The sequence below is a fragment of the Mesoplodon bidens genome (assembly GCF_964165515.1).
Source record: "Mesoplodon bidens genome assembly, chromosome: 17".
Classification (NCBI taxonomy): Eukaryota; Metazoa; Chordata; class Mammalia; order Artiodactyla; family Ziphiidae; genus Mesoplodon; species Mesoplodon bidens.
In genome coordinates this window covers 8,748,927-8,772,315 of record NC_138174.1, presented here as the reverse complement: position 1 = coordinate 8,772,315, position 23,389 = coordinate 8,748,927, and the positions used below count along the sequence as shown (strand labels likewise).

Sequence of the window (23,389 nt, the reverse complement as noted above, 5' to 3'; positions counted from 1 at the left end):
GAGCCCCAAATAATGCATGGGTTTCACTTAACAGTAAGTCCAATGACATCAATGCTGTGATGCAGTCACCCAGAAAGTGGATACAGATAACAGAACCACAGAGAAATCTGGCCACCCACCATGCTCTGCAGGATCAGGTGTGCATGGAGCCCACTGACTGGAGGGCAGGCTCGTGGGACTGCAGCCAGAATGGTCATTGGGGTGTGGCCCTGTTATGCAGGATTGGTTAGGAGAACTAAGGATGTATTACTTGGAGAAAAGATGACTGATTTGGGTGAGTGGCAGAGCGGGGAGGGTTTCTTTAAGTGTTTGAAGGGCTGCCATGTGAAAGACAGATCCAACTGCATTTTCTAAGCCTTAAGAGAACTAGGACCAATGAGAAGAAGCAATAGAGTGTCAGACTTCAACTCAATGTAATGAACTGTTCAAAGATAAAATGGGTTCCCTCGGGATACAGGATACCGTGACATCATCATCACTGAAGTGTCGATGCCCAGACGGGAATATTGGGATGGTGGATGCAGGAATCCCATATCACAGTTGGGTTCAATAGGTCCCCTAAGCTCCCTTCCAATCCTGGGAGTTGAGGACTCTTTACCTGAGAATACTGGGGCCTTTTCCAGCTTACAGGAACAAGGACATTGGAGTTGGAGCCTGACGAGGTGGAGGATGCACTCCGGGTGACGGCCATGGCCCTGGGCTTCCCATCACGCCCAGAAGAGTTCTGCAGTTCATCGTATCGCCTCCCGATGATGGGCGTCTTGAGAAAAAAGAATAGAGAAGCACACGTTCTTCTATCTCATTCATACTTCTGGGGTATATGGATCGCTCTATCCCAGCAGCAAACAAGAACTGCTTATCTGATTAAAACTTAGATTAGAGAAGTTCAGTGTTACAAGGAGGCTCATTTTCCTTATGTTCAAATACATATTCCAGATCATTTTGCAACTTCAACACTTTCTCACCCTCTTTAGCAGCTGAAAACAAATCCAATTTCTTGTTCTTTTTTTTTTCAATTTCTTGTTCTTTTTAAAAAATTTTTAAAAAAATATATTTCATTTATTTATTTATTAATTATTATTATTATTTTTTGCAGTACATGGGCCTCTCACTGTTGTGGCCTCTCCTGTTGCGGAGCACAGGCTCTGGACGCGCAGGCTCAGCGGCCATGGCTCACGGGCCCAGCCGCTCCGCGGCATGTGGGATCTTCCCGGACCGGGGCACAAATCCATGTCCCCTGCATCCGCAGGCAGACTCTCAACCACTGCGCCACCAGAGAAGTCCCAATTGCCTGTTCTTAAACACACTTTAGAAATGATTGTAAAGATAAGAAGGAAGACATGCAGGAAAGCAAAATAGTTTTCAGATGTTTAAGCTTGAAAGACTTTCTTTATAGTTAAAACAAGACCAAAATTCCTTCCCCTCATCCCAACCTGTAATCACCAATCTTGATACACTCTCAATTATTTAAAAATTTATTTAAATTATTTATATCTTTTCAATTATTTTAATGAATGAGGTCAGGGCCAGGTTCTTGACAACACTTCAGAAATTTTACTTCCTGCGAGTCCTGGAGTGTGGTGGCTGGGTAGGCAGCACCTCCCAAACTTTAGCCCCAGGGAGGTCCCTGCAGAAAGCTGTTCGTAGGCCTACATTCAGAGATGGCAGACGCTGGCTGGTAATTCTCCACCTGCCTCTCAAGGCACATCTTTCTGGAGCAGCTGGGTCTCCGGGGCATGCAGCTGATTGGCTACAGGTTTTCTGTACCTCTTTGGGACAGAGTAAACTTAAGTCAAAGAGTAAGCTTCCCCCACCCCCAGCAATGTAAAAAAAAATGTTAAAAATTGAAAAATACTGAGCTGATACCTTAATATCATATACATACTAAATATCATGATGGTAGCACAACAGCATCTCATCCTGAGTATTGAAATGATGAATGGTCAGTGAGACTACTGTGTGAAAAAACCCAATCTAGCTATAACCTAATTAATAGAGTAAGTTCCATGTAAGCAGATCTAGTTTATTCCTTTAGTGAATGAATCCATTCAGCCGTGTTGAAGAATATTTATGAAGTACCTAACATGCATCAGACACTGTACAGACCCTGCTTAGTGGACAGGCCGTTGTTTCTGCTTTGGGGGGGGGCGGTTTATGGGTCATGGGGTAAAGGAGACAGGAAAGCAAATGTATTTTTACATCTTAGACTAAAAGAGTTAAGTACAGGCCTCCCAAAAGTTTGTTCATGGACCAGCAGGTAACCCTGACTATTTTCTGTCTTCTTCTCTTCCTAACTCCTTAGTTTCTAAGTCTCTTCCCTCCTCACACCCATCTCCCTCAAGGCAAGCATTTAGATAGTTATACTGGTTTAAAAAGCAGTGTGGTTTGGGGAAGTGACCATAAAGGCAGATTCCGTATTCCTGTAAATCTCAGGCATCCGCGGGTTTGGCTGCAGTTCAGGAAACAAGGTTGTGGATTCAAGATAGGACGTGACAGCTGTCAGATGAAGAATGAGTGAAGGTCATGGTGTACAAGGCTTAAGATCGTTCCATGTCACAGTTATCTTTTGGGGGGAATCATTTTTATATAACTGAGGCTAGCTGCTTCTTTTTTTTTTTTTTTTTCCGGTACGCGGGCCTCTCACTGCTGTGGCCTCTCCCGTTGCGGAGCACAGGCTCCGGACGCGCAGGCTCAGCGGCCATGGCTCACGGGCCCAGCCGCTCCGCGGCACGCGGGATCCTCCCGGACCGGGGCACGAACCCGCGCCCCCTGCATCGGCAGGCGGACCCCCAACCACTGCGCCACCAGGGAAGCCCTAGGTTCTATTTTTAAAAGCTGCCAGAGCAGAACCCCAGTGAATAGGACAATGCATTGAACCTAATTTAGGCCTTAGGAGCTTTCGCTTGACATAACTGTAAAATAAGTCTCCCCTCCTCCAGGCAACTAGTTCTGACCTTTGCCACTATGTATTCATGCTAAAGTTTACAGAAAGAGTTAACATACCTCTGAAATATCAAAGTGAAAGTCCAGGGTTTTCCCGGGTAATTCCTTAGACGCACTGGTCCATACTCGATGTATTTCTATCTTTGAAAGGTCACTGTGTTGGTAGGAAGGTAAAACTAGGCTGGCAGATCGAGAAACTACTAGCTTCAAGATATTCAAGGCTTCTCTCCAGTGGACGCTCTGAAGGAAATAAAACAGTCAATCATTTTTAAAAAACCCAAAACACACTATGCCGCTAGCTACCGAAACTTCTGGTCAGGACTCATTGATTTCAAACAGTGCAGGAAATTCTGTGATAACTAAAAGGCAACTGACATAAAAAGATAATTTATGCATAAGATGAGCTACATTTAGGAAACGAGAATAAAACAAGACCCGTGTTGTCCGCATTCAAATAAGTAGAAGTTTAAAATGACAAGGTACCATTTTTGCTAATGAGGTATTTCTTCAGTTTGAAAAACAAAACAGAAAACAAACAACTGCCCCCCCCCCTGCAGCAACCCTCGTTGCACTTTATGCTACCGTCTACTCACTCTTTCTCAAGATTCTCCCCACCTCCAGTTTCCAAGCGTCCTTGGTCCTCCTCCTCCTCCGCTGGCTCTTCCTGCCTCACCTGCTCCTGGGCATCTGATCTCTGCCCTCAGCCCTCGTCTCTTCTTCTCCACATCTTCCTCATGACCTAACCCAGGAATCTGGGAGCCATTCTCACCTCCCCTCTTTCTCTCCCTCCTGAGAACTTGATCCCCCCCGCCCCTCCATTGCTGTTGGCACTGGCTCAGCTGAATCCTCTCTGGCCTCTGCCTGAACTATTTCAATGGCCTCTTAACTGGTTTCCCCAGTTGCAGCCTCTCCTTGGGTCCGTCATCAAACCCACTGCAGCTACAGTGATCTTTCTAGAATCTTCAGCTCAAGCCACTTCCCTGCTTAAACTCCTTCAAGGGCTCCCTCTGGTGGACAAGGTGGAGTCCACACTCCTTGAGCAAGGCCTGCAGGGTAATCTCCCCCAGGCAACTCCTGGAGTTGCCCAAACCAGCCAAGGTCTCTTAGCCTCTGTGCCTTTCCTCATGCTACTCCCTCATCCTGGAATGCCCTTCCTCTCCTTATTGCCTTACCAAACTCCTACTCTTCCTGTAAGTCTCATTTGTTTCACCCTTTTTGTATCCCTGACAACCCCAAGCTGACTGAGGTACTCCTCCCACAAAAATATTGAACACAGATGAACTAGCATGATAAAAGTTATTATTTGCCTAGGCCTTGGAATAAAGTGCATGAAATAAAACACATTTCCTTCACTGTTAAATTCTACACATGGGAGGTCATGGTTTGAATATGAAATTAGCCACCATTCAAGATAAGATCTTGAGCACCAGGGATGGCCCACAGGCCTAAGAATAGGTAGCCTAATAAAACAATCACTTTTTTTTTTTAACTAGGGGCACATGATTAGTAGAAACATGTGAACTGACCCTCTGTCCCTCATGAGTGTAAAGTGAGAAAGTGGTAATGAATGTCTACCACATGGTACAACTATTACTGGAGCAACACCACTCGAAAAAAAAAAAAGCTTGAAAATCATTTTTAGCATTAAGTAATTTTCTGCAAGTAATGTGACTGGTGAAGTGAGGATGGGAAAAAAAAAGTTTAAAATTGTACGGCTTAGTCAATGAGTTTAACCAGAGAAAAACCTAGCATTTGCCCTTGAACTCTAAAACTTACCAAGTACACTACGTTTGTTTGCTGGAGTATTTTCAAGCACATTTATGCCACTTTCTTAACCTTAATCCCTTCAACTCTAAAGGGACAATTTGAACCTCTGAATTAACTGTTTGCATTTGAAACGCCTGGCCTAGAACCAGGCACAAGCAAGTTGCTTCTTCCTTCTCCATTGAAATAGGACCCCTCAAATGAGACCCTGCCCCTGCCCTCCCAGCCAGGAGTGTGCTTTCAATACCCAGCCTAGAAGCCCAAGAGGCAGAGAGGTGTCCTCCGAAGGCTCAGGAACGCACTGCGGCCTGGTCCTGCCTTTTTCCTCAGGATACCACTCAGGGTGTGGTCGGCCACCGTCTCAGCCGCTCTCAGCACGTTATGGATATCAATGAATGAACTTGCAGCCTGGCACCCATATAGCTCTGTGGCCAAGTACAAAGAAAGCTCCATGCAAAGCCTCAGTCTTTCTGGAATGACTTTCTGGAAACATCCTGGATCAAATACTCACTTGCACGTATTTTTCAATGGTTTTCAGAACTTCCACATTGAACTGCTTTACCGGAACGACAGAAAGGTCCATGTAGCTGAGCAGACTGTAGATCACTTGCAGGAGGGGCTGCTGCATGCTGGGGAGGCCCTTCTCCAGCAGCTGTGGGGAAAAGCACAGCGTGAGTCAGTTTGACACCAGATTTTCACACAGAAGCACCAGGGTTTCCTAGTACCTTTATGATTGCACATTTCCTTAGGAGGGAAAAGAAAATCCTAACTACTGAAGAAATGGAGGTATTATCAAAGGCAACGCAGGCAGGTCTGAGTATATAAATATAATATTACACAATGGAATGCAACAAAATAAACCTCAAAAGGAAAGCATCAAACACCACTAATGACTGAAAAATATAAATGAAAATGAAAGATACATTTATCAGTTATCGAATTGGCAAAGATTAGAAATTGATGATAGTACTGGTGAGGACATAAGAAGAGTGTTCTTACACATCAGTGGAAATGTAAATTGGATAATTTGGCAATTGAGATCAACAGTACTAAAAGGGTTCATATCTTTTGAAATACTAATTATACTTTTAGGAACTTTTCCAAACCTAGAGATAAATACTAAGATTTAAATAAGAGATTTCACCAAGGCATTATTTATAATGGTAAAAAAAACAAAACAAAAAACCCCACACAAAACAAGAAAGCTCTGTAAGCAATTTAAATGTCAAACACTAGGGAAATGGATACATAAATTATGGTAAATTGTATGATGAAATACCATGCAGTCAATAGAATGACATTTTTAAAGATAGTAAAGGATGTCAGATAATATTAAGTGAAAGAGGAAGGATATATAACTTCTATATAATAGATGATGCCAACGTTGATGTGAGTGGGTGTGTGTTACACAGAAATAACGCTGGAAGTAAACCCAACAAAATGTTGGTAGTGTTTCTCCCTAGATAATATAATTATTTTTGAACACATACTGCTTTTGTAATCAGGGGTAAAAATCAATGACATTTTCAAAAAGGAAAGCAAAATAGTGAGAAAACCGATGTGACGGACGTCATGAACACGGTCACTGTTCAAAGTTAAAAATTGACAGAAATGATTCAAATAAACGCTGAAATTCCACATCAAAGGTGGCCCAGGGCTTCCCTGGCGGCGCAGTGGTTAAGAGTCCGCCGGCCAATGCAGGGGACATGGGTTCGAGCCCTGGTCCGGGAAGATCCCACATGCCACGGAGCAACTAAGCCCGTGCGCCACGACTACTGAGCCTGCGCTCTAGAGCCCGCGAGCCACAACTCCTGAAGCCCGCCCGCCTAGAGCCCGTGCTCTGCAACGAGAGAAGCCACCGCAATGAGAAACCCGCGCACCGCAACGAAGAGTAGCCCCCGCTCGCCACAACTGGAGGAAGCCCACATGCAGCAACGAAGACCCAACGCAGCCAAAAATACAATAAATAGATTTTTTTAAAAAGTGGCCCAAAGAAATAACTGAACAGTTAACAGATGAGGAAATATACAATTCCACAAATCTATTGTATGAAAAAAGGAATATCTTCACTAGAAAGGAAATACATAAAGAGATTAATTTTAAAGTACCAATAAAAATATTCAACTGAAAACATGTATAAATGGAATGATAGAATTTAGTGGGGATATGGGATAACCTGAACATTTATACATTGTTTGTAGTATTGTAAATTGGGAAAATCTCTGTGAAGACCAATTTCGCAAATGCACACATTTTCCCAAATGTCTCCATGAGCTTTACCTGGATAGATTTTTTGGGAAATGCCACCAGGAAAAATGAGCTAAATATAATCTGATAAAAAGTCTGCATCAAAGGACTATTTAAAAAAATGATGAATACAAGCAACAAAAGGTAGATGGTTAACGATATAATTCCACAGTTATTGAAAGTGACAAGATGTGAGCTATGTCAACACATACACACATACAAAGTTAGTGTGAAGTGAGCACAGCAGGTTCAGTGGAAACAGTGACCACAGCTGCCTAAAATTATATGTAGGTACCTGGCCAACACCAGAAAGAACATGGGACTAACTGAAATAGCAGTTAATTTATATCATATGTAGTGAGTAGGTAAGTTTATATTAAAATTTTTGGTGACAATTGTTGATAAGGGCAGCATAGAACAAATTAGGATATCCAGTTTAATTTATTTTTTTATTTTGGTAAAATACATATAATATAAAATTTACCATTTTAACTATTTCTAGGTGTACAATTTAGCGGCATTAAGTACACCCACATTGTTGCGCAACCATGACCACTATTTATTTCCAGGACTTGTTTATCATCCCAAACTGAAACTCTATAACTGTAAAACAGTGGCTATAAATTTGCCGCTTCTATGTTCCTCATATAAGTGGAATCATGTATGTGTCCTCTTGTGTCTGGCTGATTTCACTTAGCATAATATTTTCAAGGTTCCTCTATGTTGTAGCCTGTGTCAGCACTTCATTCCTTTTGAAGCCTGAATAATATTCCATCGTATGTACAGACCACAGCCCATTTGTATTTTTGAAACTTTTATGTCTAGTGAACCAAACAAATTTTGCCTCCTTGCTCTCTCCCAGATCACCTTGTTTTAAAACAGGCATTGGCTGCCTTGGTAAGCAGGGTGTTTGCATTGTTTGTCCCGGTACTTCTTGTGTGCTAAGGTATGTGTGTGCTGGATTAGTAACTCTTGCAGGGACAGATGTGACCAAGGTGATTATCAAAAGCAGTAGGTGGCACTTAAGAGAGGTTCTTTAAATGCCAGGGATGGGGTGTGTGAAAAGAGCAAAATAATCCTCGGCTGTTGACAGTGCGAATACAGCCCAATATTGCTGATCTGTGTTGCAAACCAAAATCCTGCAGGGTCAACTATATATGCTGGTGGATGAAGCAGCTACCTACTTTTTCTAGGTAGAGGCTTTCAGTCTTATGGAGCCTTTCCAAAAATGACTGATTCTTAACCTATCTGCATTCTGAATTGGTGATATAATACAAGAAAAATTAGAATGGACTGTCTTCATCACTTCTGAAAAGGCCCCAGCAAGAGGCATGAACGCAGATCCAGAGAGGAAAAGCAAACGCTGAAAATGCTAAAACAAGGTAATACTATCAATCACTTGCCTCATAGATTTCATGACCTTGTATAGTAAACTAGTTGGGGTCTGGGGGTGCTAAAGAATAACATTTCATCACTTGCCGAAAGTGGTATGTATTTCTAGCATCAGCGTACACAGAAGTCAGAGTAGGGGTTTGCAATGAATGTGCTAGGAACACACTGGTATGAGGACAAAAATCCCACCCCAGTTTTAAAAACAAACACAAAAGATGAAGATAAAAGGTTTTTTTGGGGCTTCCCTGGCGGTGCAGTGGTTGAGAGTCCGCCTGCCGATGCAGGGGATACGGGTTCGTGCCCCGGTCCGGGAAGATCCCACATGCTGCGGAGCGGCTGGGCCCGTGAGCCATGGCCACTGAGCCTGCGCGTCCGGAGCCTGTGCTCCGCAACAGGAGAGACCACAACAGTGAGAGGCCCGCACACCGCAAAAGAAAAAAAAAAGTTTTTTTCAAAAATATATGCTTTGTTAATGAGTTCAGAGCAAACAACCATTAAACATACAAGCCACACAATACCTCCTTAAATAAGATTTGAACACCCAGAATAATGCAGATAAAATCTCCTCATCTCTGCCATGTCTGGCAGGTATTAGTGTAGTAAAAAGGAGTTTAAGCTTCGGAGGCAGCTATATCTCATTTCACCTTAAACTTGCGGCAGATTACTTAACCCGGCTGAGCCTCGGAATCTTTGTTAAAATAAAGAATCCTACATCACTGGGTTGTTGTGAGGATTTTAAATGATTCCATACAGCATCTGTGCCAGTAGATAATAGGTGATCAGTAGGTTAAGGCTATTGTTATCAGTTTTACATACATATTTTACCCATAGAAACTATAACGGATTTTATCCTTAATTGAAGAGCTTACCTCTGCCAGGTAGGTAACCATATTCAAGGTAATGTCAGCATATGCTTCATGAAGGTATCGACAGACCACGTTGACCCATGTGGTACAGTCCCTCGTGTAGCTGTGTGTTTTATAAAGAGTCATGACATGTGCAAGATTGGAAAGTTTGGGGTTCTTCTCTTCCAGACAAACCTTTTACAGGAAGAAAATCAATTAGGGATAAAATAGCCTGATGAAAAGGAAGAAATGTCAGCAATTTTGCTATAAGCCCCAGCAGCCTGGAAAATTGATCGATACATTTTTTGGGTAGCTGCAGAGGCGCTTAGTAATTTAATTTTCATAATTTTTTTCCACTTGTTTTCTCAATAATGAAATGACAATGCAAATCAGCCACCCAGAGATGTGAATTACTAGTGATATCAGTTATCATTTTCAGGTTTGTGAAACTCATCACCCTGTCTGAGCCTGGTAATCTCTGTCCACCATTAGGCCTTGGATCTCCCTGAGGGTGAAACTGTAAGGCATACCTGAGCAATCCTTTCGGCTATATCCTTACAGAACTGGCCGGGGTTTTCAAAATGCTGTATCAGCTGGGGCAGAAGACACAAGACATTCAGTGGAAACCCTGGATTAGAGAAGATGCAATGGAGACAAGTGAATATGGTGCATTTGAACCATTAATAGCGGGAAGGCATATTACAGATTTTATTCTGAGGTGATGCAAAAGCAGCCTTTTGAAGCAGCTTTGATCTGAACTAACATAAATCCAGGAAAAATGTACGACTGCAATGGCACCGTTTCAAAGGAGGCACTGAAGTACATTTGTAATTTGCAGGTTCAGCGGCTGTTTTGCTATGGACTGTTGCAAATAAGAATGATTGGCACAGATTTTAAAAAGCAGATTAAAATGAACTGAAGCACTAGTTTGAATTTTTATCAAAAATGTATTTTAAGGAAAACCTGCTTGAGAAGACACAGGCCAATCAATTTAAGTCTTACTCATGTAATCAGAAAGACTCTTTAAAATGATGAGTAGCTTAGTTCCACTGTATCAAGCTTTGGCTTCCTGGAAAGAATTCTGGGCCACATGCCATGGTATTAAAAATCTGGTTTGTTGTTGGCTTAATTCAAAACGATAGGGAACCAAGGGAATTTTCAAGAGGAAAAGAAAGGCTTAGAAAAATAAAAGATTTAGGAGTTAAGAAAAAAGGGAAAAAAGTCTGTACAACAGCAATGGAATAAACCAACACTGTCTGCAATTTGATCTGGAAAGCATAAAGAAATGATTACTGTCTTATGTATTACTCCTGCCCCTTTTATGCTATTGCCTTAAAAATATCTCTTACAATATACATAATTAAGACTTATATAGAATTTTAAGACTTATATAGAATTTTAAAAGAAAGAACAAAGTATTCCCAAAGAACCATTTTTAAGCAGAATCCTTAGAAGTACTAAGCCCACATTATCTTACTACATTAAACTTGAGTCCCACCATGACCAGAACTGTAAGAGTGTGAGTGATGTGGGCTTTACCAATGGCTTGGGATGAGTCCACCATGGATACTCTGGACACCGGTGTCAGCAAACTGAACAGCTGCAGGGTAAGGTCGGTGGTGGTGACGGAGGTGAATCCCTTCAGGAGTAGCTGCTGCAACCCTGAGAAGTCCGCCCACTTGAGCTGTGCCTGGAGTTTCTCCAGCTTTTCTCGGTTCTCAGCTTTATCGAGTGGCATGTGAGCCAGCAGTCTGTTCAACAGCCTTAAGGCCATTAGGTATTCAAACTCAAAATCGGATTCCATCAAGGCCACCGTGACCCAAAAGATGGTGGCCAACAGGTTGGTTGGATGGTTTATGTGTGATGGGTCCGTGAGGCTGTCCTTCAAGGAAGATGAGCTTCTGGTTTTTGAGGAGAGGCCTTGTTGGGTACAGGCCTGAATTCTGTCCAGGGTGGCACTTCGAGGTGGGTCTGAGGACCGGTCGACAACACCAAACTTCTTGGGCACAGAGAAGCTCCTTTGATGCCGGCTGCGCTCTGCAGTTGCTGTGCTGCCGCTGGCTGTTCCAGGGTTCACATTGAGTTGTCCTGTGCTCTTTCTGCTTGCTGTTAGTTTAGCACTAGAGCTTAAGTCTGGTGATGAAGAGCTGGGTATAGAAGTTAAAAAGTTCAATAGGAAGCCAACACATTTCAGTGAAAGGCTAGTCCTCTCAAGATCCATCAACAAACAATGAGGAAGGGAAATCATTCTTTGGAAATATTACTTTCTATTCATTTTTCCACATTCTTAAATGGAAAGAATATGTTTCCTTATTCTTAAACATAAAGCTATGAAAAACAAAACTTAATCAGAACAACCCTCACCAACAAAACCAAATACTGATTTCCACTTATCAAAAAGTTAAAGAAATAAGAAGTTGCCTGTAAAGTTTACTGATCTTTCATTTATTTTTTGTTTGAATTCGGGTAAGAGTAATTACAAAATAAAATGTACCTGATAGGTACAAATGCTAATATTCTATTAACTGACTGATAAAAAGAACAGATAAAGAAATAGCTAGGAAAAAAAAGTAAATGTTTGTGTCAAAGGAAAATTTTTGCACTTATAAACGTTTATGAAAAAGGATTTCTAAATCTATTTCAGGCTGAAAAGATAGAACTCTTTATGAACATTCTTGCTAAATTTTTACTGATTTAGATTAATCTGTAGGTTTCTATAGATAAGTATGTATGATGTTAGTAATCGCACTAAAATTACGTATGCATAAAAATGTTCAACTTAAAAATGAAACAAAGCTCAAAGTGATATAACATTGCCGACTGAATTTCAAGCAAGATGAGCTTAATTACACGAACAGAATACAAAATTGTGAATGATTTGAAATGGGCTATTAAACATTGCCAGGAGCAAAAGGAATTGAAAAATTAAAAAAAAGAAAGATCCTAAGGTAGAAATTTCTTCAAGTAAAATCAACATTTATTCCAACAGTTTTTATAGTGATCCATCAGTTGTGTTTCGTATATATTCATTTAAAAAATAATACTTTGGGGCTTCCCTGCTGGCACAGTGGTTAAGAATCTGCCTGCCAATGCAGGGGACATGGGTTTGATCCAGGGCCTGGGAAGATCCCACATGCTGCGGAGTGACTGAGCCCACGTGCCACAACTACTGAAGTTCGCACACCTAGAGCCCATGCTCTGCAACTGGAGAGGCCACTGCAATGAGAAGCCCATGCACTGCAAGGGAAAGTAGCCCCCACTCTCCACAATTAGAGAAAGCCTGCACGCAGCAGTGAAGGCCCAATGCAGCCAAAAATAAATAATAGGACTTCCCGGTGGTGCAGTGGTTAAGAATCCTCCTGCCAATGTAGGGGACATGGGTTCGAGCCCTGGTCCAGGAAGATCCCACATGCCGCGAGAGCAACTAAGCCCATGCGCCATAACTACTGAGCCTGTGTGCCACAACTACTGAGCCCACATGCCACAACTACTGAAGCCCATGCACTTAGAGCCCATGCTCCACAACCAGAGAAGCCACCATGATGAGAAGCTGGCCAAAATAAAAAAATTTTTTAAAATTAAAAAATAAAATACTTTGTTTCTATAGAATGTAATAAATAGGATAATTACATAAAATTTGAAAAAATACTCAAAGAAATAGGAAATGAAAAATCATTAATATTTGTATTATTTAGAAATAACATTTATTGTCTATCTTTTTTTTTTTTTTTTTGCGGTACGCAGGCCTCTCACTGTTATGGCCTCTGCCATTGCGGAGCATGCACAGGCTCAGCAGCCATAGCTCATGGGCCCAGCCGCTCCGCGGCATGTGGGATCTTCCTGAACCGGGGCACGAACCCGTGTCCCCTGCATTGGCAGGTGGACTCTCAACCACTGCGCCACCAGGGAAGCCCCACTTATTGTCTATCTTGCTGATGTTTTAAAATACTTATCTACTCTGTGTGTGTGTGTGTGTGTGTGTGTTGTAACTTCTTTTTTTTTAACTTAAGGAAATGTCATACGTACTTTCTTGGATCACACACAGACTTCCAAAACTGGATTTGTTCTTTAGACATTGCCCAAAGTCCAGGCATTTCCCAAATATTCAGTACCGCATATTTGATTTTCAAAACGAAGTTAAACTGATTCTCACCGAGATAACACAGTTAAGAGATCACTGTTCTTCAGGCAGTCAGACAAGTTACCCACGGCAGCTTCCAAGGTAAGGAGTGCTTCCATTACATAACCCTGCCGAACAGGCAAAGACAACGTTCTGTACTGCTTATAACTATTGTTAACTTCCTGAAGATACATTTAATCAAAGCAAACTATTCAAATAATGGTAATATTGAAAGTTAGACAGTCATGGTTACTTTAATGTACAAAGGCTACAAACAAATTTTAAGGGCCACTTAGGAAATTCAGATGGCTTAGGAGTTAGATAATCATGAAGATGTATTTCCCTAGCTGTGAGGTCTTCCACAGATCAATCTCATTTGAAATCCAACAGGGAGGGGCAAGGGACAAGCATGGCCCCTTGTTGAGGGGGATGGTGGGCATCTGAAATACAGAGTGGCAACATCTGAAAGCCAGAGATTAAGAGATGAAGTATGAGAAGGGCTGTGTCCCAAGGGCATTTTATAGCATACTGCCAATGGCCAGGAGGAGGAAAAGAAGCTGAAGTCTACAGGCGTGCAGGTCCTCTGAGATGCAGAACATTTCTGGTGGAAAAGAAGGGCTTGGTCCAAGCTACAGAGCTTGTAATGCCCCTGGCTTTCCAGCTCCCTGGTCTCTGGGGTCCCCAGTCCACAGGGTCTTCCTGTGGCATCTATTCTCCCCACTATTTCTTTTGCTTTTCCCAGTTTATGGAAGGCTAAGCACACAGACAGGTGTGGTGCTTTGCACAGATACAATAGCGATCCCTTCTATGGGTGGGCAGGTTGCACAACCGCATCTTAGGTTGTTAGTAGAAAAGACAAAATGAGACAACTCCCTCAGCCCCCACCAAGTAAAATCAATAAAGACCAAACAACACAAAGAGTCACCACAGGATTTCAGTTGTTGGCTCAATAAAAGCGTCCACTGAATTTCTAGAACAATGCCCCCTGGAGTGATTTTTGTAAAAATAAAAGTCAACCTCTAGAATTTAAAAATAAATTTTACACATCCAAATGGTTGGGATACTTGGCGAGAGGAAGAAAGCTCAAAGAAAGCTATTAACGCCCCATCTTTGAGCCGAGAGAAGGGTGAGCTCCTGGACTTTGCTTCCGTACCTGAATCTCATCTCCATGCTCGCCAATCACCTCCACCAGCCTCGAGAGAAGGTCCGACAAGGCGTGTGCTGACAGTGGCTGTTTGAGGGCCCGGAATATCTGGAAGGAGCGGCCGGCATAGTGTCTGGAAGAGCTGGCGAGGGCTGTCTGCAGAGCAACTTCACTCAGGTGCTGCTCCAGGTGGAAACCTAGGGCACAGGGGTGGGAGCAGGTCAGCCGCTCCTCTGCAAACCTCGGACACCAGTTATCCTCACGTTTACAGCAGGCTAGCTGCAAAGCGCTACCTCCTGGTGGTACTTATTTAAAAATTAACCGTTTAAAAATAAAACCCAAGTCTGAATCAGTCTTAAGGGGGCATAGTGGAGTACAGTCAGAAGCTCTGGAGCAAGGTGGTCCTAGCTTTGAATGGGGGATTTTGGACTCTGGGAAAGAAGCTAATTCTCTGTGAGCCTGCTTCCGTGTCTTTTCCTTGTGAATAGTAGCATTTACCTTAGAGGGGTTGTGAAAATCAAACAAGTTAAAAAGGGCTTAGTACTGTCTCTGATACATAATATGTGCTCACAAGTGTATTATTATTTATTACGCTGCTATTGTTTGACATTGTTCTTCTGTACTCTTTACATAGAATACTTTCACTCCTGTTTTCATAAGAGAATTTGTTAGAAACAAGTTTTTGGAGGACTTGTGTATGCAGAGGAAAGCGAAGCACAGCCAAGGCCTGGGCCAAAGTCTTTGCTCTTCAGAATAGTCCATAAACATGCAGATATGGAGGTGTAGGCACTGCAGAGAAGGCAGGCATCATTTAAACTTTCACCTGAATATTTGTTCTTCCACCAGCATGAAGGTGATCTCAGTCCTCAGAAAACCAGGTGATCAGACAGAAATGAAAGCAAAAGGGAAAGTCCATGACTGAATTCTGGGCCACTAAACCCTACACTTGCTGTGCCTCTTTACAGGGAGAAAATCAGGCTACGAGAGTCACAGGACATGATGAAAACATCGACTTGAGCTGTCTCCGTGGTCTAGAGGCTCTGTGGCACGTTCGATTGTCTCACGAATGAGGACCAGGAGGGATAATTCAGCGTTATTGTTGTTAGCTGCTGCTTGGCTGTCTCACCCCAGGGACACGTAGACCATATAAGAAAATGTTCCTGCAGAGTCAACAAAGGGTCCTGGAAAATGGACTTCGACACATTCAGGGTAGTAAATACAGGATGAAACCCATATAGGCAGTTCACAACCTATGAACGGATGTTTCAAAATAGTTTTTTACGTCTTTATTTTGCTTTTCAAAACATATTTTTCTACTTAAGCCATTTAATATATGGGGGTTAGGTCCCCTGGCAATGAACAAAAGCTTATTTAAACCATACTGCTGGAACCGTACTAGTAGGATTGCAGAATCCTCCCCCGTCCCACCACCACTAAGACGATGTCCTTTGGGAAAAGCTATTTAATGGGTGGCAGAGAAAAGAAAAAGGTTTCCTTTACTCCCTGTTACACACTGAACGTACATTTCCCAGCCTTCCTTGAAATCAGACGTGACCTCGTGCCTGAGCTCTGGCCAGTGGAATGCAGGAAGAAGCACTGGACGTCACATGCAAAGCTAGCATGTAAACATACCCTCTTCCTTCACCTGCCCCATGGACACAGAGGGCTGAGACCTCCGAGCCTAGGGCATGACAGGGCCACAGGGCAGAGGGTCCCTGAAGCACCAGGTGGAAGGCTGTCTCCCAAATGTCCACATTGAACTGTTATGTGATCCAGAAATAGCCTCTTGTGTTAGGTCTCTGAGCTTTGGGGGTTATTTGTTTTAGCAGCTATGCTGCCCTGACTAATACAAGTGTTTCCAGGAACACATTTTATTGTGCTGGATTGGAAACAGGCAGAAAGTAGCGATGTACAAGGAAACTGAGGTGGGTAAAAGTATCTTGTGCAAGATGTGAAAAGACATACAATATTCTAAGCAGCCTGAAATACCCTCTGAGAATATGCTATATAAGGTATTCATACATTTTCTCATTTTTAGTATCTTCATACAATCAAGAGTGTTACACAAATGAAGAGTTCACATGCAGCATAAATTTCTTCCTTTAGGCTATTAAGTGACTTTTAAGTGGGGGAAATACCAATAAAAGCAGTCTTAATATTTCAAAGAAATTCCAAAGGGGAAACTCAAAACAAGAAATGGCAATCCTATTCCTAGAACAACTTTCCCATTTCAGTTTAACAGTATTTTTTGTTTTTCAGTAAGTATCCTCTGATAATGGAAAGAGATGTGGCTAATCTGGAATGTTTCAAACTGTGAAATGTGCTCATTATCAGAGCAGCCAGGAGAGGTGGTGAGCCCTATTTACTGTGGCCAGCCTGCTGTGTGAAAAAAGGCAGGGATAGCTGTTGTATCGTGCTGAGGAACCAAATTTAAATTTCACACACATATCAGCCCAGGCCAAGCTGAATCTGAATGGAATGCAGCTAAGAGCTTAAATGTTGTGACGGTACTACTGTCTAAATTAGAATCAGACTGTGTTCAGAATATTGAGTGGTCACTGGCACAGGACTTGCCAGTGAATACTTGTAAAGCCGAAAACATTTTATCACAAAATTCTTTTTTTAAAAAAAAAAACAGTTTGCAAGGCTGACAGTTTTCACAGTTGAGTCTGACAGTCAGTGACTACGACTTCTTTCTCATGGCCTTCTTTAAATAAAATCAAGATAGGCACAGTTTAATTCTAGTAAGGTAAACGAAGCAAGGAGAACAGGGACACTGGGGAAATTATTTGATAGAGCATAATGCAGGTATCAGTATATGTGACATTAACCATCACTCAGGCACATCTGAAAAAGCTTCAGTATCCTCTATGAATATTCCTTTGCTATTGCTTCCGAATGCAGGATTTTACACACACACACACACACACACCCCGCCACACACACATACACACACAGTGTGTGGTTATATGGGGAGAATGAGCTCCATTATAGAAAAATGCTGAAAGTGGGATTTGGAGAAACAGGATGAAGTACCTGATTTGGAATCTCTAAACACGGATACAACATGACGTAGAAAATTAGTGAGTTGTTCAGCACTCTTTGAATTCTGATTTTTGGGTGTGATGTCCTCATGGCACCAAAGTGGACCAAATGCCCTTCAACAAAACACACAAAATGTCAAAAATGTAACTGTCATTTTGCATTTTTAAAACCATATACACAGTTCTAACTCCCAAGGTACAACATACATTTAAAAAATTTTTACATATTAATTTGGTGGTAAATTTCAGTCTTCTAAAGCTTAAGAGCATACTCAAAACACATCTAGCTAATTGATGGAGACACACTTTTTCTTATGTTTCACCCACAAAATTAAAACCTCTCAATTCACCAGGATAGTGTTTATTTAGCACATAGTAGGTGCTATGTGTTTGTTAAACAAAATGATATAATGTTAAATAAAATATAGATTTAGACACAGACTCAATTTCTATGTCTTAGAATTTGCAGAGATAATGCTTTTATCAGGATCACATCATTAGGTTGCCAAATACTGTAGCACCAATCTGAAGATACAAACTGTGTTGTCTATTTGGTTTTCTACAGTAAGAATGGGATGGATCCAGGGGTGAGAATTTTAGAGAACACCCTTCCCAACACTGACAGCAGTGAGTGGTGACAATACCTTTCTTCTCCACAGACGCGTCAGGTCTCTGAGGTACCCAGTATGGAGGCACCACCAGCCCCTCCCTGAGCTTCCTGTACATTAAATTCTATATTGAGTTGAGTGCACACAATACTCTAAACCACTAATTGAAAACGAAAATGCTCTCTTCATTTTTTGCATTACTTGATGCCTTAGTTGAATAAAGAAAAATCACGTGAGATACTAGATAACAAATATTTATATAGACTAGACTTCCAGGACTTAACTCACTGAGGAAGGTCAGCATGCCCCAGGTCACAGGTAAGCATGCGTTTATACAAATACCGGACCTCAGGGGACTAGAGATTTGGAAGCCTTCCAAGTTAAATTGTTCCTTAGAAGAGCCAGAAGACCTGAAAAAAACAGGACTGCTGGCAGTTTTTCTCGACTCTTATTTATTCTTAGTTTGATCCCTTTCCTATCATGCATCCTTACTGTTTCTGGTTTCTGAATTCCATTTAGAAATGACTCTTTGGACTACAGGAGCAGACAGCTGTCCTCTCTGCAGCTGCCACTGGGTTGACCGTGGCTAATATCTTTGGTTTCCAGAGTGATGATGTTCTTTGCCAAGTCTCAACTCCCAGATCCTGGCAGCTCCAATAGATGGTGAAAGTCACGCTCACCTCTGGGAGCTACTTCTCCCGCCTCCATCTGCTGCAGGGTCTTTAGGCACAAAATCTCCTTGTCCCTCAACTGTGACAATGCCTACCAGTGTCTGCCTTGTACACAGACTCCAGCAGACACAATTTAGAAGAGAGAAGACTTTGCTAGAACTCCAGGCTTGCTTTTCCATCTGTGGTTTTAAAGTGATGTCCCTTTTCCAACAGACTGACCTGAAAACAGCAGCCCATCTCCTGACCCCTCATTACCTGGTGGTCAGAAACTCAATGAGCTTGTTTGCCTTCTCGTCTGTTTCAGCAGCTGCGTCCACATCTTCAGCCTCTTGGGTCATCTGCGGGAGGTTCCCACTGCTGTCTCCCAGACTGATGCTGGAGGAGGTGGAGCTGGAGCTCAGCCCCGAGTCTGGCACCGGGGAGGACTGGTCCTCTCTCAGGAAGTCAAAGCCACCTGGTGGAAGACAAGGTCAAGGTGGAATTTGCAGGCCGGGCACTTAATGAGGTCAGGAGGTGCGCATAAAGAAGTGTGTAGTTATTTAATTTTTTGGCGGGGGGAAACGCTTCATTTTGGCTATGGCTATGGTTAAATAAGATGGACACTCTTTCCCTGCTTATGGATTCGTTGCATTGCTGTGTAAACGAGAGAGCATTTGGTAATAGAGGGTGATCTGCTATTTTCTACTCTGGTGTTTTAATTGACGCTTTCTACAAAAGAAGCGTGTGTGTGTGTCTGCGTGTGCATTCTCACACACGTGCACAGGCTGATGAATAGTTCTTCTACGCATGTGCACCTAACTGTGCTGTTAGTAAATCATTCTTGGGTAATAGACCACTTAAATATGTGAAATGATACCATTTTTGAGGATATCAACACTAACCAGCGATAAGTAGATTATACATAATGTTTTGAGTAAAGGTACCCAGAATTGTGAATACTGTGTGTATATTAATATATCTTAATAAAATATGTCTCAAGGTAGGCAAAATAAATATGGTATAAGTAAATACTACAGTTAGCATTCTACATCTCTGGGTAGGTTGTGGGTTTGAAAATGTATACACACAACCATTCCTTTTCTCCTACTTAATAATTATAAAAAGTACATAGTTCTGGTGTGTCTGACAGATACATTAAATTAGGAGTAAGAAGCCCTGGGTCTGAGTATTATCTCTGCCATTTAATGTGTAATCTCAGGGAGTCACGTAACTTCCCTGTACCTCAGTTTCCTATTACAATAAGATGAAGACAATAATTTTTATCACATAGGTTTTTAGCATGGATTTGAAAGCAACTATAGTTGAAACTGGGTGTTCAGTAAACATTTAACAAATGTTTATAAAAAGAAGATACTTCTCAAAGTTTTTGTACACCTAGTCCATGTGTACTATATAGAGATTCAATCATTTTACCAGGTCTTGCCTACGGTATATTGTGTTTGGTTCGGTTTTGTAAATCCCCACTCTAAACCATTTTGTGCCACATCAGTGGTATAGTGAATACAAAACTGATGCATTCAGAGATATACAGCTTAACAGAGATTACAATTTTCTCATTCTAAGGCCATGTGCTTAACGGAATACATCCCTACCTTGGGGAGCTAGAACAGCCAGAGTCTTCAGAATCTTTTAATTAAGCATCATCTATAGTAAAGAGAGTTTTGTGTCTCTGAGAGGCTATTGATGGGTTACTTTCAATTAGGTGTAGCTTGGTTCAAAATAAAGAGCTTAAACTGAGGTCAGTAGTCCTTACATTTCAGAGTTAATGACTTCAGATTTGTTTTCCAGAGAAATATTCAACGTCTGTCAGAAGACAAGACAGGGCCCAGGACAAGAGTGCATAAAAGGTCCTTCCTTTTCAAGGTAATGAGAGAAGTACGTGGTGACTTACGAAATGCCAGCCCATATCCAGTGCCAATGTGATGTACAAAATAACGGGGTAAAGAAAAGTAGCCCCAGATCTCTGTCAGTTCATCACCATTTTAAGATATTTTAAATGTCCTGGTTCTCAATGAGAACCGCTGGTCAACCCTTTTGGGGAAGTTTTCATGAGTAGCTTGGACACAACAGGGTCATTTCTTTGACTCAGCTAATGCTTTCTGTCCTCATTTCTAAGAAGAAATTTTTGGTTTCAAAACAGCAATGATTTTTAATAGACTTCCACTAATGGTGCCTTCAGGAAAAAAGTCAGTCATTTAATAGATTCCTTCAAGGGAACTAGAAGGTACACAGTGAAACATCGGGCACCTTGGTGACGCCTGCTCTTGAGGTGATGGAGACGGTCACTGTTTTCTGCATATTCCTCCACGGATGTTCTACACTCATGCTCTTGGGTCAATGGACATTTTAATTTTCAGTGGACCAATAGGAACATATTTAATGAAAACAGCAATCATCATAATAATTTTTAAAGTATATTTGAAAATATTTACTAATGAAGGAAGATTTTGAGAGGTAAGTTCACATCAAGTGAAATGGTGCATATTTACAGTCCTGTCATTTACCACTTAGAAAGCTGGGGGGTGGGTAATAGCACCCGAGAAGTTAATTCGGGCTCCAGTGACACCTCGAGTTATCCTCATACTTGTGACTCTCTCTGTCTCAGGTTCCCTGCCACTCCTTCTTTTGTTACCTGTGTAGAGATACTCAGGTTGATAAGCTGGCTGCACTGTTAGAGTCTTGGCTTCACCCATCTCTCGAGTCTGCAGGAGCACGGAAGCGATTGCATGGAAATTGCTGTTGCAAGAGAGGGCGATCAAGAGGTGAAGAAGCAATTTTTTGCTGTGTTCAAAGACTTCAGGCCGGTAATGGTCCAAACCTGGAAGAAAACGGTGGAATCTCTTAGTATAAACAAATCTTCAGCTCGTTTAGATTCCAGGGATAGTAAAGATTCCAAGATACCCAGGAGGAACACGTTAAAAGAATGTTTAGCTTTCTTCATTATTGTTTGTGTTACCGACGTAAAGAAGTTGGTCTTAGGCAAAATAAAATGTTTTATTCCTTAAATCAAATGTTCTCATAAAGCACTGATAGACGGACTTTTCTTGACCTCTCCACAGCATCTGACATGCTTAGCATTCCTCTTTCCTGAGACGTTCTCTCCCCTGGATCTCCCTGTTACTGAAAGATTCTAATTTTCTCTCTCTCTCTCTCTCTCTAACTGAACTTTTGAGTCTCCCTGCCTGGCTGGTTCCTCTTCCCGTTTTTTCGCTCCACAACTTGAGTATTTTAAAATCTCAGTGCTTGGCCCACCGTGCTCTACATTCTTTCTCTCTGTGCATCGACTGTGTCTCATGGCTTAAAATTTATCTCGTCGAACCAAAGACCCGCAAAGAGGCCCAGCTTGTTTTGGATATCTTTATAGAAATAGCACTGGCAGGGTACCACTCTATATTGTAGTGAGAGTACAATTTTAAACAATGACTGAACAACTAGAATTTTAGAGATGTCACAGAAAGTGAAAAACGGAAGGGACTAGATATTTTGGAAATGAGGAAAAGCAGGATGTCCATGTAAAAGGAAAGCTCTATGGGTGACGTCTGTAGGTTTCTGACCCTATTGGCTAGAATTCCTCTTGGTTCCAGTCTTACCTAAGAAGACAGCATGGAGTAGCAATGGGAGATGAAGAGCCCAATCTTCTCTTACACTGTGATCCACCACCATCTCAGTCATAAAAATGACAGCAATATTGCACCTAATCAATGAAATGATGAAATTAATGCAACTTCTGAAGAGGATGAAAATATACTGATAGGTCATTAGGTCACAATTACATCCAACTTGTAAACCTTGTTGAAGAATTATGTAAGGCCCTTATTCCAGGGAAATGGAGTTTAACTTCTGACACAGCACACAGCTCTATGAGGAGAAGAAACTGCAGTTGAGCTAATTCACATAATGGGGATTCTACTAGTTACTAGGCAATAAAAGCTGAGGAATGAAGAGAAACAGAAGACAAGGGCTCTCTCTTCAAGCTGCTCCCAATCTACAAAGCATAACAGAATGAAGACCCATACCAAGGTGACATCAAGGAAAAATTCAGAGGGCTACAAGGCAGCTTTGCACCCTGGTTAATGGCTGACCAGACTCTGCCAATATGCTGATAGCTGCCGATCAGGTTAGCATGTTCCCTCTGATTTCGAAGGTCATTTCATTTGATGGGACCTGGAATACCTTTCCCTCTTTTCATAGGAAGAAAAATCCATTCAAAGTTAAGTGATCATTTCCTTCTACCTATACATGCTACTCACCTATGGAGTGGCCCCCGGGGAGTGACGGTCTCTGGAAGGTAGTCCACCAGGGGGGCCCAGCATCCTCCAGTACAAGGCATGGGTAAGGGCTGTGGTTGTTTGGTCTCTGTAATAGTCAACAGCCAGCCAGTATAGGGAGAAATTGGGTCATCTACAGCGTGAGAAAGACAAGCGTGCTTTAGTTTCAGGGAGAGGAGGTTTTTGTGTTTCCTACTTGACTTTTTTAGAAACTTACAAATTCATGCTTGTAAAAATAACTTTCTAACCATTCCATTTGGTGAGTATGAAATTATATGATCAAATGGGTTGGAATTACTTGATTCAGTTTCTTTCATTTCTTTGTTTCTTGGATACCTAATTT

At 41.9% G+C, this 23,389-nt stretch overlaps 1 protein-coding gene across 2 annotated transcripts in view; it reads right to left on the bottom strand.

Moving 5' to 3' along the window:
* FRY (FRY microtubule binding protein) overlaps nt 1-23,389 on the bottom strand; it is a 322,162-nt gene that overhangs the window by 35,188 nt on the left and 263,585 nt on the right. For both annotated transcript variants that reach the window (XM_081214715.1, XM_081214716.1), the window contains exons 37-49: nt 23,029-23,179; nt 22,369-22,472; nt 21,411-21,596; nt 19,034-19,232; nt 17,492-17,613; nt 14,465-14,652; nt 13,345-13,439; nt 10,731-11,338; nt 9,722-9,819; nt 9,216-9,386; nt 5,219-5,359; nt 3,004-3,183; nt 599-760 (exon numbers count right to left, since the gene is read on the bottom strand). In XM_081214715.1, the coding sequence (XP_081070841.1) occupies nt 599-760; nt 3,004-3,183; nt 5,219-5,359; nt 9,216-9,386; nt 9,722-9,819; nt 10,731-11,338; nt 13,345-13,439; nt 14,465-14,652; nt 17,492-17,613; nt 19,034-19,232; nt 21,411-21,596; nt 22,369-22,472; nt 23,029-23,179 (2,405 nt within the window). The remainder of the gene's footprint in view (nt 1-598; nt 761-3,003; nt 3,184-5,218; nt 5,360-9,215; nt 9,387-9,721; nt 9,820-10,730; nt 11,339-13,344; nt 13,440-14,464; nt 14,653-17,491; nt 17,614-19,033; nt 19,233-21,410; nt 21,597-22,368; nt 22,473-23,028; nt 23,180-23,389) is intronic.